At 46.1% G+C, this 16,265-nt stretch overlaps 1 protein-coding gene across 2 annotated transcripts in view; it reads left to right on the top strand.

Annotated features, from left to right (window-relative positions):
• The window catches only part of MYLK (myosin light chain kinase), a 232,149-nt gene that overhangs the window by 49,567 nt on the left and 166,317 nt on the right, over nt 1-16,265 (top strand). For both annotated transcript variants that reach the window (XM_040358297.1, XM_040358296.1), the window contains exons 4-6: nt 3,107-3,272; nt 10,234-10,399; nt 15,604-15,622. In XM_040358297.1, the coding sequence (XP_040214231.1) occupies nt 3,107-3,272; nt 10,234-10,399; nt 15,604-15,622 (351 nt within the window). The remainder of the gene's footprint in view (nt 1-3,106; nt 3,273-10,233; nt 10,400-15,603; nt 15,623-16,265) is intronic.

Raw genomic sequence — 16,265 nt, 5'->3', positions numbered from 1 at the left:
GGGGTACACTGGAGTCAGTATATGGCACAGAAAGCCCAGGGGCACACTTGGAGTCAACAGATGACACGGGGTGCACCTGGGTGAACTTGGAGTCGGTCACTAGATGATATGGGATGCTCTTCGGGGGTCTTGGAGTGATGGGGGTGCATTGTGGTCACTAGATGACACTATTGTGCACTGAAGTCATGGGGGGCACTGGCGTCACTGGATGACAAAGGAGGCTCTGGATTACAGGTCATGGAGGTGCACAGGATGCACTAGATGGCACTGGACAGCTCTGGGGTGCAGTAAAGTCAGGAGGGTGCATTAGAAGTCACTCAATGACACGGGGTGCACTGAGGTGAACTTTGGAGTCAGCAGATGACACAGAATGCTCTGGGAGGCACTTGGAGACAAGGGGGCACACAGAGTACATTTTGAACAAGGGAGCACACAGGGTGCATTGGGGACACGGGGGCACACAGGGTGCGCTGGGAACACGGGGCACATGGTTCTTTTGGGGACATGGGGGTACACAGGGTACATTGGGAACACAAGGGCGCATTGAGGACAAGGGGGGACACAGGGTGCATTGGGGGCACACAGGGTTCTTTTGGGGACACAAGGGCACACAGGGTGCATTGGGGACACGGGGGCACACAGGGCGCATTGGGGACACGAGGGCACACAGGGCGCATTGGGGACACGAGGGCGCATTGGGGACAAGGGGGCACACAGGGTGCATTGGGGACACACAGGGTTCTTTTGGGGACACGGGGGCACACATGGTTCTTTTGGGGACACAAGGGCACATAGGGTGACACAGGGTGCATTGAGGACACGGGGGCACACAGGGTGCATTGGGGACACGGGGGCACACAGGGTGCATTGGGGACATGGGGGGACACAGGGTGCATTGGGGACAAGGGGGCACACAGGGTGCATTGGGGGGACACAGGGTTATTTTGGGGACAAAGGGGCACACAGGGTTCTTTTGGGGATACAAGAGCACATAGGGTGACACAGGGTGCATTGAGGACACGGGGGACACAGGGTGCATTGGGGACATGGGGGAACAAGAAGGGCAAGACAGTTTACAGCGGTTACTAAAAAAGGTAAAGGTACAGCAGCAAAGGGGAGGCGTGACATAGAAATATTGTTGCATTGTGCGTACACTGATCAATGTGTTTCTTCACTGATTGGCCGTAGTGCTCTAGGCCAGGGGTCTCCGAACTGCAGCCCAGGGCCAGATGTGGCCCTTTTCTTGTCTTCATTCCGCCCTTGGGGCACTATTCCTCCCACTGACACCAATGATGGGACACTATTCCTCCCACTGACACCAATGATGGGACACTATTCCTCCCACTGATACCAATGATGGGACACTATTCCTCTCACTGACACCAATGATGGGACACTATTCCTCCCACTGACACCAATGATGGGACACTATTCCTCCCACTGATACCAATGATGGGACACTATTCCTCCCACTGACACCAATGATGGGACACTATTCCTCCCACTGATACCAATGATGGGGCACTATTCCTCCCACTGACACCAATGATGGGACACTATTCCTCCCACTGATACCAATGATGGGACACTATTCCTCCCACTGACACCAATGATGGGACACTATTCCTCCCACTGATACCAATGATGGGACACTATTCCTCCCACTGACACCAATGATGGGCACTATTCCTCCCACTGACACCAATGATGGGACACTATTCCTCCCACTGATACCAATGATGGGACACTATTCCTCCCACTGACACCAATGATGGGACACTATTCCTCCCACTGACACCAATGATGGGACACTATTCCTCCCACTGACACCAATGATGGGACACTATTCCTCCCACTGACACCAATGATGGGACACTATTCCTTCCACTGACACCAATGATGGGACACTATTCCTTCTACTGACACCAATGATGGACACTATTCCTTCCACTGACACCTATGATGGGACACTATTCCTCCCACTGATACCAATGATGGGGCACTATTCCTCCCACTGACACCAATGATGGGACACTATTCCTCCCACTGACACCAATGATGGGACACTATTCCTCCCACTGACACCAATGATGGGACACTATTCCTCCCACTGACACCAATGATGGGACACTATTCCTCCCACTGACACCAATGATGGGACACTATTCCTCCCACTGATACCAATGATGGGACACTATTCCTCCCACTGATACCAATGATGGGACACTATTCCTCCCACTGACACCAATGATGGGACACTATTCCTCCCACTGACACCAATGATGGGACACTATTCCTCCCACTGACACCAATGATGGGACACTATTCCTCCCACTGACACCAATGATGGGACACTATTCCTCCCACTGACACCAATGATGGGACACTATTCCTCCCACTGACACCAATGATGGGACACTATTCCTCCCACTGACACCAATGATGGGACACTATTCCTCCCACTGACACCAATGATGGGACACTATTCCTCCCACTGACACCAATGATGGGACACTATTCCTCCCACTGACACCAATGATGGGACACTATTCCTCCCACTGATACCAATGATGGGACACTATTCCTCCCACTGATACCAATGATGGGACACTATTCCTCCCACTGACACCAATGATGGGACACTATTCCTCCCACTGACACCAATGATGGGACACTATTCCTCCCACTGACACCAATGATGGGACACTATTCCTCCCACTGACACCAATGATGGGACACTATTCCTCCCACTGACACCAATGATGGGACACTATTCCTCCCACTGACACCAATGATGGGACACTATTCCTCCCACTGACACCAATGATGGGACACTATTCCTCCCACTGACACCAATGATGGGACACTATTCCTCCCACTGACACCAATGATGGGACACTATTCCTCCCACTGACACCAATGATGGGACACTATTCCTCCCACTGACACCAATGATGGGACACTATTCCCCCCACTGATACCAATGATGGGACACTATTCCTCCCACTGACACCAATGATGGGACACTATTTTTGAATGATATTACTATCGGTTTGTACCCATCTGAGGGTCGTGACCCTTAATTCTTCCATTCTTCTCTTTGCAGAAGCCCACTTGGGGTCCCCCAGATAGAAAACCGCCCCAGTATTTGGGGTGAGAGCCCCCCGAAGTTTGTTACAAAGCCCAATCGCAGTGTGGTGACGGCGGGTCAGACCGGACGGTTCTCCTTCAAGGTCACCGGACGCCCCCAGCCGGCTGTCACCTGGCACAAGGTAAGTGGCCGTATTGTAGATCGTGAAAGATACAACGGAGTCTGCCAGATCCACATGGAGTGTGTGAGGAAGGGGCTGCATGGAGTATTCATGTTATCCTCCAGGTGTTTCAATTCCCGTTCACAATATAAAACATACCTGGAGGTCACCTGACTTCTAATAAAATGTGACTGTGGGGGGGGGGGGGGGGGACATTAGAGTGTAAGCTCCTCTGTACAGAGACTGGTGTGACTGTGGGGGGAGGGGGCATTAGAGTGTAAGCTCCTCTGTACAGAGACTGATGTGACTGTGGGGGGGAGGGGACATTAGAGTGTAAGCTCCTCTGTACAGAGACTGATGTGATGTGGGGGGAGGGGACATTAGAGTGTAAGCTCCTCTGTACAGAGACTGATGTGACTGTGGGGGGGGGGGGACATTAGAGTGTAAGCTCCTCTGGTACAGAGACGTATGCGACTGTGGGGGGAGGGGACATTAGAGTGTAAGCTCCTCTGTACAGAGACTGATGTGACTGTGGGGGGAGGGGACATTAGAGTGTAAGCTCCTGTGTAGAGAGACTGATGTGACTGTGGGGGGAGGGGACATTAGAGTGTAAGCTCCTCTGTACAGAGACTGATGTGACTGTGGGGGGGAGGGGACATTAGAGTGTAAGCTCCTCTGTACAGAGACTGATGTGACTGTGGGGGGAGGGGACATTAGAGTGTAAGCTCCTCTGTACAGAGACGGATGTGACTGTGGGGGGAGGGGACATTAGAGTGTAAGCTCCTCTGTACAGAGACGGATGTGATTGGTTGCATTCCTTGGTGTGTGTTCTCCTTTATGGCGGAGTCGCCTCTCTTCTACAATATCGGGGTTATAACGGTGACGTCCCGCGTTGGATGTCTGAGCCCCCCGTCACTTTGTCTGGCTCTCTCCTCACCACATAAGTCGTGTTTCTTTCTTGGATTGAGGGGAACGCGTCGGTCGCTTCTGAAAATCTTCCAAGGTAAAGAAATGGAATTCGCTCGCCGCTCAATCAGTCTGTCGGCCGGCAGATTTTCTTTGGAAAGGACCCGACAAAATCATAAAGAAGAGATTCTGCCGACTTCAGAATAATATTTTTCTTCTGGATGTTTTTGGATCCTTTTCATGTTCGGCCCGAAAAACATTCCTGGTTGTCGGGTCCCCCGAAAAGTGCCGCGTGACCCTCGTTGTTTTATTATTTTAGTATTAAATAGAAGTGTCTCTAAACCTCTCTGATCTGGAGTCACGTCCAGTATTGTGAGCGACATTCTAATGTAACAAAAATCAGTATTATTAGTGAATAAGGATGAGCCGAACACCCCCCTGTTCGGTTCGCATCAGAACTTGCGAACAGACCAAATGTTCGTGTGAACTTTAGAACCCCGTTAAAGTCTATGGGACTCGAACGTTTGAAATCTAAAGTGTTAATTTTAAAGGCTAATATGCAAGTTATTGTCCTAACAAGTGTTTGGGGACCCGGGTCCTGCCCCAGGGGAGTGTTTGGGGACCCGGGTCCTGTCCCAGGGGAGTGTTTGGGGACCCGGGTCCTGTCCCAGGGGAGTGTTTGGGGACCCGGGTCCTGCCCCAGGGGAGTGTTTGGGGACCCGGGTCCTGTCCCAGGGGAGTGTTTGGGGACCCGGGTCCTGTCCCAGGGGAGTGTTTGGGGACCCGGGACCTGTCCCCAGGGGAGTGTTTGGGGACCCGGGTCCTGCCCCAGGGGAGTGTTTGGGGACCCGGGTCCTGTCCCAGGGGAGTGTTTGGGGACCCGGGTCCTGTCCCAGGGGAGTGTTTGGGGACCCGGGACCTGTCCCAGGGGAGTGTTTGGGGACCCGGGTCCTGTCCCAGGGAGTGTTTGGGGACCGGGTCCTGCCCCAGGGGAGTGTTTGGGGACCCGGGTCCTGCCCCAGGGGAGTGTTTGGGGACCCGGGTCCTGCCCCAGGGGAGTGTTTGGGGACCCGGGTCCTGCCCCAGGGGAGAGTTTGGGGACCCGGGTCCTGCCCCAGGGGAGAGTTTGGGGACCCGGGTCCTGCCCCAGGGGAGAGTTTGGGGACCCGGGTCCTGCCCCAGGGGAGAGTTTGGGGACCCGGGTCCTGTCCCAGGGGAGTGTTTGGGGACCCGGGTCCTGCCCCAGGGGAGAGTTTGGGGACCCGGGTCCTGTCCCAGGGGAGTGTTTGGGGACCCGGGTCCTGTCCCAGGGGAGTGTTTGGGGACCCGGGTCCTGCCCCAGGGGAGTGTTTGGGGACCCGGGTCCTGTCCCAGGGGACATGTATCAATGCAAAAAAAAGTTTTAAAAACTTACGTTTTTTCAGGAGCAGTGAATTTAATAATGCTAAAAGTGAAACAATAAAAGTGTAATATTCCTTTAAATTTCGTACCTAGGGTGGGGGGTGTAAAGTCAGCATGTGAAAAAGCGCATGTTTCCGGTACATAGAACTGTCCCTGCACAAAGTGTCATTTCTGAAAGAAAAAAAGGCATTTAAAACCGGACTTGCGGCTCTAATGAATTGTCGGCTCCCAGCAATTCAGAGAGAATTCATTCATAAAAAAAAAAAAATAGCGTGGGGGTCCCCCCAAATTCAATTACCAGGCCCTTCAGGTCTGGTATGGATATTTAGGGGAACTCTGCCGTCAATTTAAAAAAAAAATGATGTGGGGTTCCCCCCAAATATCCATACCAGACCCCTTATCCGAGCACGTTAACCTGGCCGGTCGCAGAAAAGAGGGGGGGACGAGAGAGCGCCCCTCTCCTGAACCGCACCAGGCCACATGCCCTTAACATGGGGAGGATGTCCCCATGTTGATGGGGACAAGGGCCTCATCCCCACAACCCTTGCCCGGTGGTTGTGGGGGTCTGCGGGCGGGGGGCTTATCAGAATCTGGAAGACCCCTTTAACAAAGTGGACCCCCAGATCCTGGCCCCCCCTATGTGAATTGTTAATGGGGTACATTGTACCCCTACTATTTCACGAAGGAAGTGTAAATAGTTGGAAAAAACACACACACACACACCGTAGAAAAAAGTCCTTTATTAATAATAAAAAAATTAAAATAAATCCAGCGGTGGTAATCTACTCGGTCCCGGCTCCCCGCTCCATCGTTGTCTGTATCCAGCGACGGGTGATCTCCGATCCAGCGATGAGAAGATCCATCCATCCAGAGCGCAGCCACGCCGACCTCCTCTCACCGCTGGACACAGCCCAGCGAATGACGCACTGAAGCATTGACATTTCTTTTATAGGGGAGGCGGGGCCACCCGTCACGTGACCCCGCCCCCTCTGACGCAAGGGGGAAGACTGGGCTTCCCCAGTGACGTAGCAGAGGGTGCGTTAGAGGGGGCGGGGTCACGTGACAGGTGGCCCCGCCTCCCCTATATAAGAAATGTCACAGCTTCAGCCGCGTCATTCGCTGGGCTGTGTCCAGCGGTGAGAGGAGGTCGGCGTGGCTGCGCTCTGGATGGATGGATCTTCTCATCGCTGGACCGGAGATCACCCGTCGCTGGATACAGACAACGTTGGAGCAGGGAGCCGGGACCGAGTAGATTACCACCGCTGGATCTTTTTTATTTATTTTTTATTAATAAAGGATTTTTTTCTACGGTGTGTGTGTTTTTTCCAACTATTTACACTTCCTTCGTGAAATTGTAGGGGTACAGTGTACCCCATTACCAATTCACATAGGGGGGGCCAGGATCTGGGGGTCCCCTTTGTTAAAGGGGTCTTCCAGATTCTGATAAGCCCCCCGCCCGCAGTCCCCCACAACCACCGGGCAAGGGTTGTGGGGATGAGGCCCTTGTCCCCATCAACATGGGGCCATCCTCCCCAGGTTAAGGGCATGTGGTCTGGTATGGTTCAGGAGAGGGGGGGCCCACACTCTGTCCCCCCCCTCTTTTCTGCAGCCGGCCAGGTTAACGTGCTCGGATAAGGGGTCTGGAATGGATATTTGGGGGGAACCCCACGTCATTTTTTTTTTAAATTGACTGCGGGGTTCCCCTTAATATCCATTCCAGACCTAAAGGGCCTGGTAATGGAATTTGGGGGGACCCCCACGCTATTTTTTTTTTATGAATGAATTCTCTCTGAATTGCCAGAGCCGACAATTCATTATAGCCGCAAGTCCGGTTTTAAAAGACTTTTTTTTCCTTTCAGAAATGACACTTTGTGCAGGGACAGTTCTATGTACGGGAAACATGCGCTTTTTCACATGCTGACTTTACACCCCCCCCCCCAGGTATGAAATTTAAAGGAATATTACACTTTTATTGTTTCACTTTTAGCATTATTAAATTCACTGCTCCTGAAAAAACGGCCGTTTTTAAAAAAAAATTGCATTTATACATGTCCCCTGGGACAGGACCCGGGTCCCCAAACACTTTTTAGGACAATAAATTGCATATTAGCCTTTAAAATTAGCACTTTAGATTTCTCCCATAGACTTTAACAGGGTGTTCTGCGGCTTTTCGAATTTGCCGCGAACACCCCAAATTGTTCGCCGAACAGACAATGTTCGAGTCGAACATGAGTTAGACTCGAACTCAAAACTCATCCCTATTAGTGATATGCAAACAATCCGAGGAAATAATAAATAAAAATAATAAATAAAAATCCCAAACCGGATCCTTGTATCTCCAGTGGAGATTTCCCGCAGTCATTTGTGTCTCTGCCCCTCCCACAATGATGATATTTCCTGCAGTAGTTTGTGTCTCTGCCCCTCCCACAATGGGGAGGTTTCCTGCAGTAGTTTGTGTCTCTGCCCCTCCCACAATGGTGAGATTTCCCGCAGTAGTTTGTGTCTCTGCCCCTCCCACAATGATGAGATTTCCTACAGTAGTTTGTGTCTCTGCCCCTCCCACAATGGGGAGATTCCCTGCAGTAGTTTGTGTCTCTGCCCCTCCCACAATGATGATATTTCCTGCAGTAGTTTGTGTCTCTGCCCCTCCCACAATGGGGAGGTTTCCTGCAGTAGTTTGTGTCTCTGCCCCTCCCACAATGATGAGATTTCCTGCAGTAGTTTGTGTCTCTGCCCCTCCCACAATGGTGGAATTTCCTGCAGTAGTTTGTGTCTCTGCCCCTCCCACAATGGGGAGATTTCCCTGCAGTAGTTTGTGTCTCTGCCCCTCCCACAATGGTGAGATTTTCCTGCAGTAGTTTGTGTCTCTGCCCCTCCCACAATGGGGAGGTTTCCTGCAGTAGTTTGTGTCTCTGCCCCTCCCACAATGATGATATTTCCTGCAGTAGTTTGTGTCTCTGCCCCTCCCACAATGGTGAGATTTCCCGCAGTAGTTTGTGTCTCTGCCCCTCCCACAATGATGATATTTCCTGCAGTAGTTTGTGTCTCTGCCCCTCCCACAATGGGGAGGTTTCCTGCAGTAGTTTGTGTCTCTGCCCCTCCCACAATGGTGAGATTTCCCGCAGTAGTTTGTGTCTCTGCCCCTCCCACAATGGGGAGATTCCCTGCAGTAGTTTGTGTCTCTGCCCCTCCCACAATGATGATATTTCCTGCAGTAGTTTGTGTCTCTGCCCCTCCCACAATGGGGAGGTTTCCTGCAGTAGTTTGTGTCTCTGCCCCTCCCACAATGATGAGATTTCCTGCAGTAGTTTGTGTCTCTGCCCCTCCCACAATGGGGAGGTTTCCTGCAGTAGTTTGTGTCTCTGCCCCTCCCACAATGGTGAGATTTCCCGCAGTAGTTTGTGTCTCTGCCCCTCCCACAATGATGAGATTTCCTACAGTAGTTTGTGTCTCTGCCCCTCCCACAATGGGGAGATTCCCTGCAGTAGTTTGTGTCTCTGCCCCTCCCACAATGATGATATTTCCTGCAGTAGTTTGTGTCTCTGCCCCTCCCACAATGGGGAGGTTTCCTGCAGTAGTTTGTGTCTCTGCCCCTCCCACAATGATGAGATTTCCTGCAGTAGTTTGTGTCTCTGCCCCTCCCACAATGGTGGAATTTCCTGCAGTAGTTTGTGTCTCTGCCCCTCCCACAATGGGGAGATTTCCCTGCAGTAGTTTGTGTCTCTGCCCCTCCCACAATGGTGAGATTTCCTGCAGTAGTTTGTGTCTCTGCCCCTCCCACAATGGGGAGGTTTCCTGCAGTAGTTTGTGTCTCTGCCCCTCCCACAATGATGATATTTCCTGCAGTAGTTTGTGTCTCTGCCCCTCCCACAATGGTGAGATTTCCCGCAGTAGTTTGTGTCTCTGCCCCTCCCACAATGATGATATTTCCTGCAGTAGTTTGTGTCTCTGCCCCTCCCACAATGGGGAGGTTTCCTGCAGTAGTTTGTGTCTCTGCCCCTCCCACAATGGTGAGATTTCCCGCAGTAGTTTGTGTCTCTGCCCCTCCCACAATGGGGAGATTCCCTGCAGTAGTTTGTGTCTCTGCCCCTCCCACAATGATGATATTTCCTGCAGTAGTTTGTGTCTCTGCCCCTCCCACAATGGGGAGGTTTCCTGCAGTAGTTTGTGTCTCTGCCCCTCCCACAATGATGAGATTTCCTGCAGTAGTTTGTGTCTCTGCCCCTCCCACAATGATGAGATTTCCTGCAGTAGTTTGTGTCTCTGCCCCTCCCACAATGGTGAGATTTCCTGCAGTAGTTTGTGTCTCTGCCCCTCCCACAATGGGGAGATTTCCCGCAGTAGTTTGTGTCTCTGCCCCTCCCACAATGGGGAGATTCCCTGCAGTAATTTGTGTCTCTGCCCCTCCCACAATGGGGAGATTCCCTGCAGTAGTTTGTGTCTCTGCCCCTCCCACAATGGGGAGATTTCCCGCAGTAGTTTGTGTCTGTGCCCCTCCCACAATGGGGAGATTTCCCGCAGTAGTTTGTGTCTCTGCCCCTCCCACAATGGGGAGATTTCCCTGCAGTAGTTGTGTCTCTGCCCCTCCCACAATGGGGAGGTTTCCCCGCAGTAGTTTGTGCGGCGATGTTGCTCGGTCTTGTACCGTTGATATCTGTTGGTCTCTTTGGCGCAGGACGATGTTCAGCTGCTGATCGGAGGGCGATGGAAGACGTACGACAAGTCCGGGGTGCATTTCCTGGAGATTCGGGACGTGTGCGGAGCGGATGCTGGAAATTATAGCGTCACGGTGACGAACAGTTGTGGGCGGAGCTCTGTGTGCGCAGAGCTGGTTGTTCAAGGTGAGTGCTGGAACACACAAAGGGGGGAGGGGACCCCCAAAAAACAGAGCCGGGTACCATGGAAAGGAGACATTGCTGATGGGGAGTCTAAATCCCACCACACACCTTACAATCTGATTGTACAATCTCCTTTATATCTACCTGCAGTGCAAGAACCTTTCTGATTGGATACAGAGTGATGGAATAGTTTAGATCGGTCCTAATCCTACATAGATCGATTGTACAGAGATTGTAATGTGTATGGGGAGCCAACAACATAAGAAACGAGGGGATGACTCGGTCCACCACCAGGCTCCGCCTATAACCAGATATCACTTTCAGGTGGACTTCATCTGCAGAAGCAGCAATGATAATGTATGATCGATCGATCGATGAGTTTATACATTAGAACACGTTTTGTAAAGCGCTGAGCTTGGAGCGAAGAAAATCCTGAATAATAATAATAATAATATTAAATAATAATAATCAATAAGAATAAGAATCTATGAATACTGAAAAGTAATTATAATAATAATAATAAAAAAAAAAAACAATAATAATATTTATTACTATTATTAATAATAATATTCAATACAAAATTATAATGTATCAATACTGAATAGTAATAATAATAATAATAATAATAATAATATTATTATTATTATTATTATTATTATTATTATTATTATTACTATTCAGTAATCATAGATTATAATTTTGTATTGAATATCATTATTATTATTATTAATAATAATAATAGTAATAAATATTATTATTGTTTATTGTTGTTGTTATTATTATTATTATTAACAATAAACAATAATAATATTTATTACTATTTTAATAATAATTATAAAAAAAACAATACAAAATAATAAAATTCAATACAAAATTATAATCCATGAATACTGGATAGTAATTATAATTATAATAATAATAATAATAATAATAATAATAAAAAAATAATATTTATTATTAATAATAATATAATAATGATATTCAAAACAAAATGATAATCTATGAATACTGAATAGTAATTATAATAATAACAATAAACATTTATAATATTTATTATTATTATTATTATTATTATTATTATTATTAATAATAATAATAATAATAATAATAATAATACAAAATAATAATATTCAATATAAAATTATAATCTATGAATACTGAATAGTAATTATAATAATAATTAAAAACAATAATAATATTTTGACTATTATTATTATTATTAATAATAATAATAATAATAATAATAATAATAATAATAATAATGACATTCAATACAAAATTATAAACTATGATTACTGAATAGTAATAATAATAATAATAATAATAATAATAATAATAATAATAATAATAACAATAAACAATAATTATATGTATTACTATTTTAATAATTATAATAATAATAATAATACAAAATAATAAAATTCAATACAAAATCATAATCTATGAATACTGAATAGTAGTAATAATAATAATAATAATAATAATAATAATAATAATAATAATAATAAAAAACAATAATAATATGTATTACTAATAATAATAATAATAATAATAATAATATATGAATCCTTAATAATAATAATAATAATAATAATAATAATAATAATAATAATAATTATTATTATTATAGATGCACTGAAATTTCGGCGACCGAAACATTTTGGCCGAACATGGCATTTTCAGCATTTTGCTGATAAGAGAAAAAGGTGTCGGTAATGGCACCGAAAATGAACACAATTTTGCTGCGATTTTACTACGCTTAGGGTGTGTCTTCCACGGGTCATGTGACTCAGAAGAATGCATCACAAATGTAACACGGGTGCGTTATTGATGCTTTCTTGCTGCATTTTCAATGCATATGAAGAGGGAGGTGACCAAAAGGCACCAAGCAGGATTTTAAACACCACAATGGAAGCGCAGAAGACCCGTGTGAAGCAATGTTAATTTTGTCGACTAAAATCGGGTCTGTAGTGCAAGTTTATACCTCCATACCACCTCAATACCTAAATAATAACATATGAGATTTTTCACTCCAGCAGTATATATATAATGAGTTTGGAAATTGTAGAGAAATGTTAACTAATGTATTTCAATTTAATGACGCCCATTAGATTTTAGATGACTAAAATGTACTGGAGGTTTAGTTGACTAAATACGACTAAAACTAAAACGATGGCAGGAGACTAAAATGGGACTAAAACTAAAATGCCATTTTAGTCCTAAGACTAAATCGAAATTTGATGCCAAAATTAACACTGCTGTGAAGACAAGTGATAGAATTTTTAAAGGGATGCATTTTTCATGGGCTAAACGTGCCAATAATGGCTGACAATACATTTTATATTCGTTTAAATTCATGATATTCATTTAAAAAAGTAGATTATAATAAATTTCTATATAAAAATATATATCTTTTTTTAAAACAAGTGTCAGTATTTTTTTTTTTTTTCGGCCAAGTGCATCCTGCATTTTCGGTTCCTGCACTAAAATTTTCTATTCGGTGCACCTCTATAATAATAATAATAATAATAATAATAATAATAATAATATTAGTTAATCATATTAATAAATAATGATAATATTCAAATTATTATTACTATTATTAATAATAATGATAATAAAAACAATGATAGTAATATTAATATTATTAAATATTAATATTATTTAATATTAAATAATAATAATATATGAATCCTGAATAATAATAATAATAATAATAATAATCAGGATCCATATAATATTACTATCATTATTTATTAATATATTAACTAATATTATTATTATTAATCATTGTTATTATTTAGTATTATAATTATTACTATTATTATTTCTATTATTATTTAGTATTATAATAATTATTACTCCTCTGTCTAGTCAGTAATAGTAAAGACGTCTTATTTTCATGCAGTGGTAAAGGAGCGCCCTCTAGTGTACAAATATGAAAATAAAATGTGTGCAAGTTTTATCCGGCAATGTGAATTTGGTTTCAGCGTTTCCATGATGGCGGATTTGGTGTTTTTGGTGAGCGATGACAGAATCCCTCCTTCATAATATTCTATTACACGGATGATTTTCATGTCGACACAGGAGGGGGGGGGGGGGGCGCTCACTAGATTCAGTGATATTGGTTGGCAAAGAGAGGATGGACTTTATTGGCATCACAGACACATAGGGCCAGATTCACATACAAATACGTTACGCTGCGGCGGCGTAACGTATCCCATTTACGTTACACCGCCGCAAGTTTACAGCGTAAGTGCCTGATTCACAAAGCACTAACCTGTAAACTTGCGGTGCAGCGTAAATCCGCTCGGCGCAAGCCCGCCTAATTCAAATGGGACGGGCACCATTTAAATTAGGCGCGTTCCCGCGCCGAACGTACTGCGCATGCTCCGTCCGTAAAATTACCCGACGTGCATTGCGCTAAATGACGTCGCAAGGACGTCATTGGTTTCGACGTTAACGTAAATGGCGTCCAGCGCCATTCACGGACGACTTACGCAAACGACGTGAAATTTAAAATTTCGACGCGGGAACGACGGCAATACTTAACATTGGTTACACCACCTAGAGGGCATGCTTAGTTTTACACGACGCATCTCTACGGAAACGACGTCAATTTAGATCGACGGGCAAATCGGACGTTCGTGAATCGGCGTAACTAGTCATTTGCATATTCTACGCCGACCGCAATGGAATCGCCACCTAGTGGCCGGCCTAGAATTGCAGCCTAAGATCCGACGGTGTAACACACTTACGCCTGTCGGATCTTAGGGCTATCTATGCGTAACTGATTCTCTGTTTAAGGCGCATAGATACGACAATCGTATCTCAGAGATACGACGGCGTATCTCTTTTGTGAATCTGGCCCATAATTGTTACCGTACTGGTGACCCCACAATAGGAATAAAACGTTGTCGTGGTGCGCCGCAACGCACGTATTTAATGTTGCATTACCTCTGCCACATAAGTATACAATGTATCAACATTTGGGAATTAATACATGATATATATATTTTTTTTGCCGTGGTATAACCCCCCCCCCCATGTCGGTTTTGTTGAATTATTTGTTGTAGAATATTTATGCTGCAGGCGGATCGGCGTGCGTCGTCTCGCCGATCGGGGGGCGCTTTTGTTTGTGGAGTCGGAGGGGGAAATGTTTGCTCCGGGGCTCCCAAAATTCCTAAATCATTTATTCTCCTCCTCAGAACTGAAATCAATAGTGGGGCAGATTCAGGTACCTTTTGCGCCGGCGTATCCTCCAGCTACGCCGCCGTAATTTGAATTCCGCGCCCGCGTAGCGTTACGCCGATTCACAAAGGCAGTTACGCTGAAAAAATAGGCTTCCTCCACCGACGTAACTTGATTGCGGCGGCGTAGAATTGTGTGCAATATCACTTTGGCCGCTAGGTGGCGCTTCCGTTGTTGTCGGCGTAGAATATGCTAATTTCCTAGATACGCCGATTCACAAACGTACGTGCGCACGGCGATCGCTTTTTACGTCGTTTGCGTTAAGGCTTTTTCGGCGTAAGGTTGCCCCTGCTATTAGGAGTATGGACGTCGCTCCCGCTTCGAAATTTGAATTATTTACGTAGTTTGCGTAAGTCGTTCGCGAATAGGGCTGGACGTAATTTACGTTCACGTCGAAACCAATACGTCGTTGCGCCGTACTCGGGAGCAATGCACACTGGGATATGTACACGGACGGCGCATGCGCCGTTCGTAAATCACGTCAGGTCATCGCATATTAACATAAAACACGCCCCCCCTTCCCCATTTGAATTACGCGCGCTTACGCCGGCCCCATTTACGCTACGCCGCCGTGACTTGCGGAGCAGGTGTTTCGTGAATACTGCACTTGCTCCTGTAAGTTGCGGAGGCGTAGCGTAAATACACTACGCTGCGCCGCCGTAAATTATAGCGTAGGCTACCTGAATCTACCCCAATATCATTTTTGGCTCCGATATAAAACCGCAATAAATAAATAAAAATAAATGACTCCCTGAGAGTTGAGTCCAGCCGAATATGAAAGTCGGGGGATGGGGGCGGAGCCGGCGATGGGAGTTCCCGCGTTGTCTGACCGCGGAGGAGCCCGGGGGGGCGGCATGCTGAGCGGTTGTCACCTTCCTGTTGTGTAGATTTTGGCCGCTGTCGCAATTCCAGCCGATAAGATGATTTACTGATAAATGTTTCTTTCTCTTTTGCAGGCGGTGACGAGACTGACGGGTACGTTCTCTTCTCCTTTCCCTCTCGTGTGTTACAGGAAATATTCTCTACTTATTATTATTATACACACAATAAAATGTAATGAATGGATTACCGTATTTATCGGTGTATAACGCGCGGCACCTTCATTGGAAGAGGGACGTTTCAGGAAAAAAACGTAAATTTTAAATAAAGAACTTGAAAAGCAAAATAAGGGTCAGTGCCCATCAATGCAGCCTGCTAATTGTTCATCTGCAACCTCTCCTTTACCCATCTGCAGCCTCTCCATTGCCAATTAACGCAGCCTCTCCACTGCCAATTAATGCAGCCTCTCCATTGGTAATTAATGCAGCCTCACCATTGCCAATTAATGCAGCCTCACCATTGCCCATATGCAGCTTTTCCATTGACAGTTAATGCAGCCTCTCCATTGCCAATTAATGCAGCCTCACCATTGCCCATATGCAGCTTTTCCATTGACAATTAATGCAGCCTGCTCGTTGCCCATATGCAGCCTCTCCATTGCCAATTAATGCAGCCTCACCAGTGCCCATATGCAGCTTTTCCATTGACAATTAATGCAGCCTGCTCATTGCCCATCTGCAGCCTCTCCTTTACCTATCTGCAGCCTCTCCATTGCCAATTAACGCAGCCCCACCATTGC

The sequence above is a fragment of the Rana temporaria genome, chromosome 6 (assembly GCF_905171775.1).
Source record: "Rana temporaria chromosome 6, aRanTem1.1, whole genome shotgun sequence".
Lineage (NCBI taxonomy): Eukaryota > Metazoa > Chordata > Amphibia > Anura > Ranidae > Rana > Rana temporaria.
The sequence above is the reverse complement of the archived record's forward strand: the minus strand, read 5'-3'. Positions and strand labels throughout refer to the sequence as shown.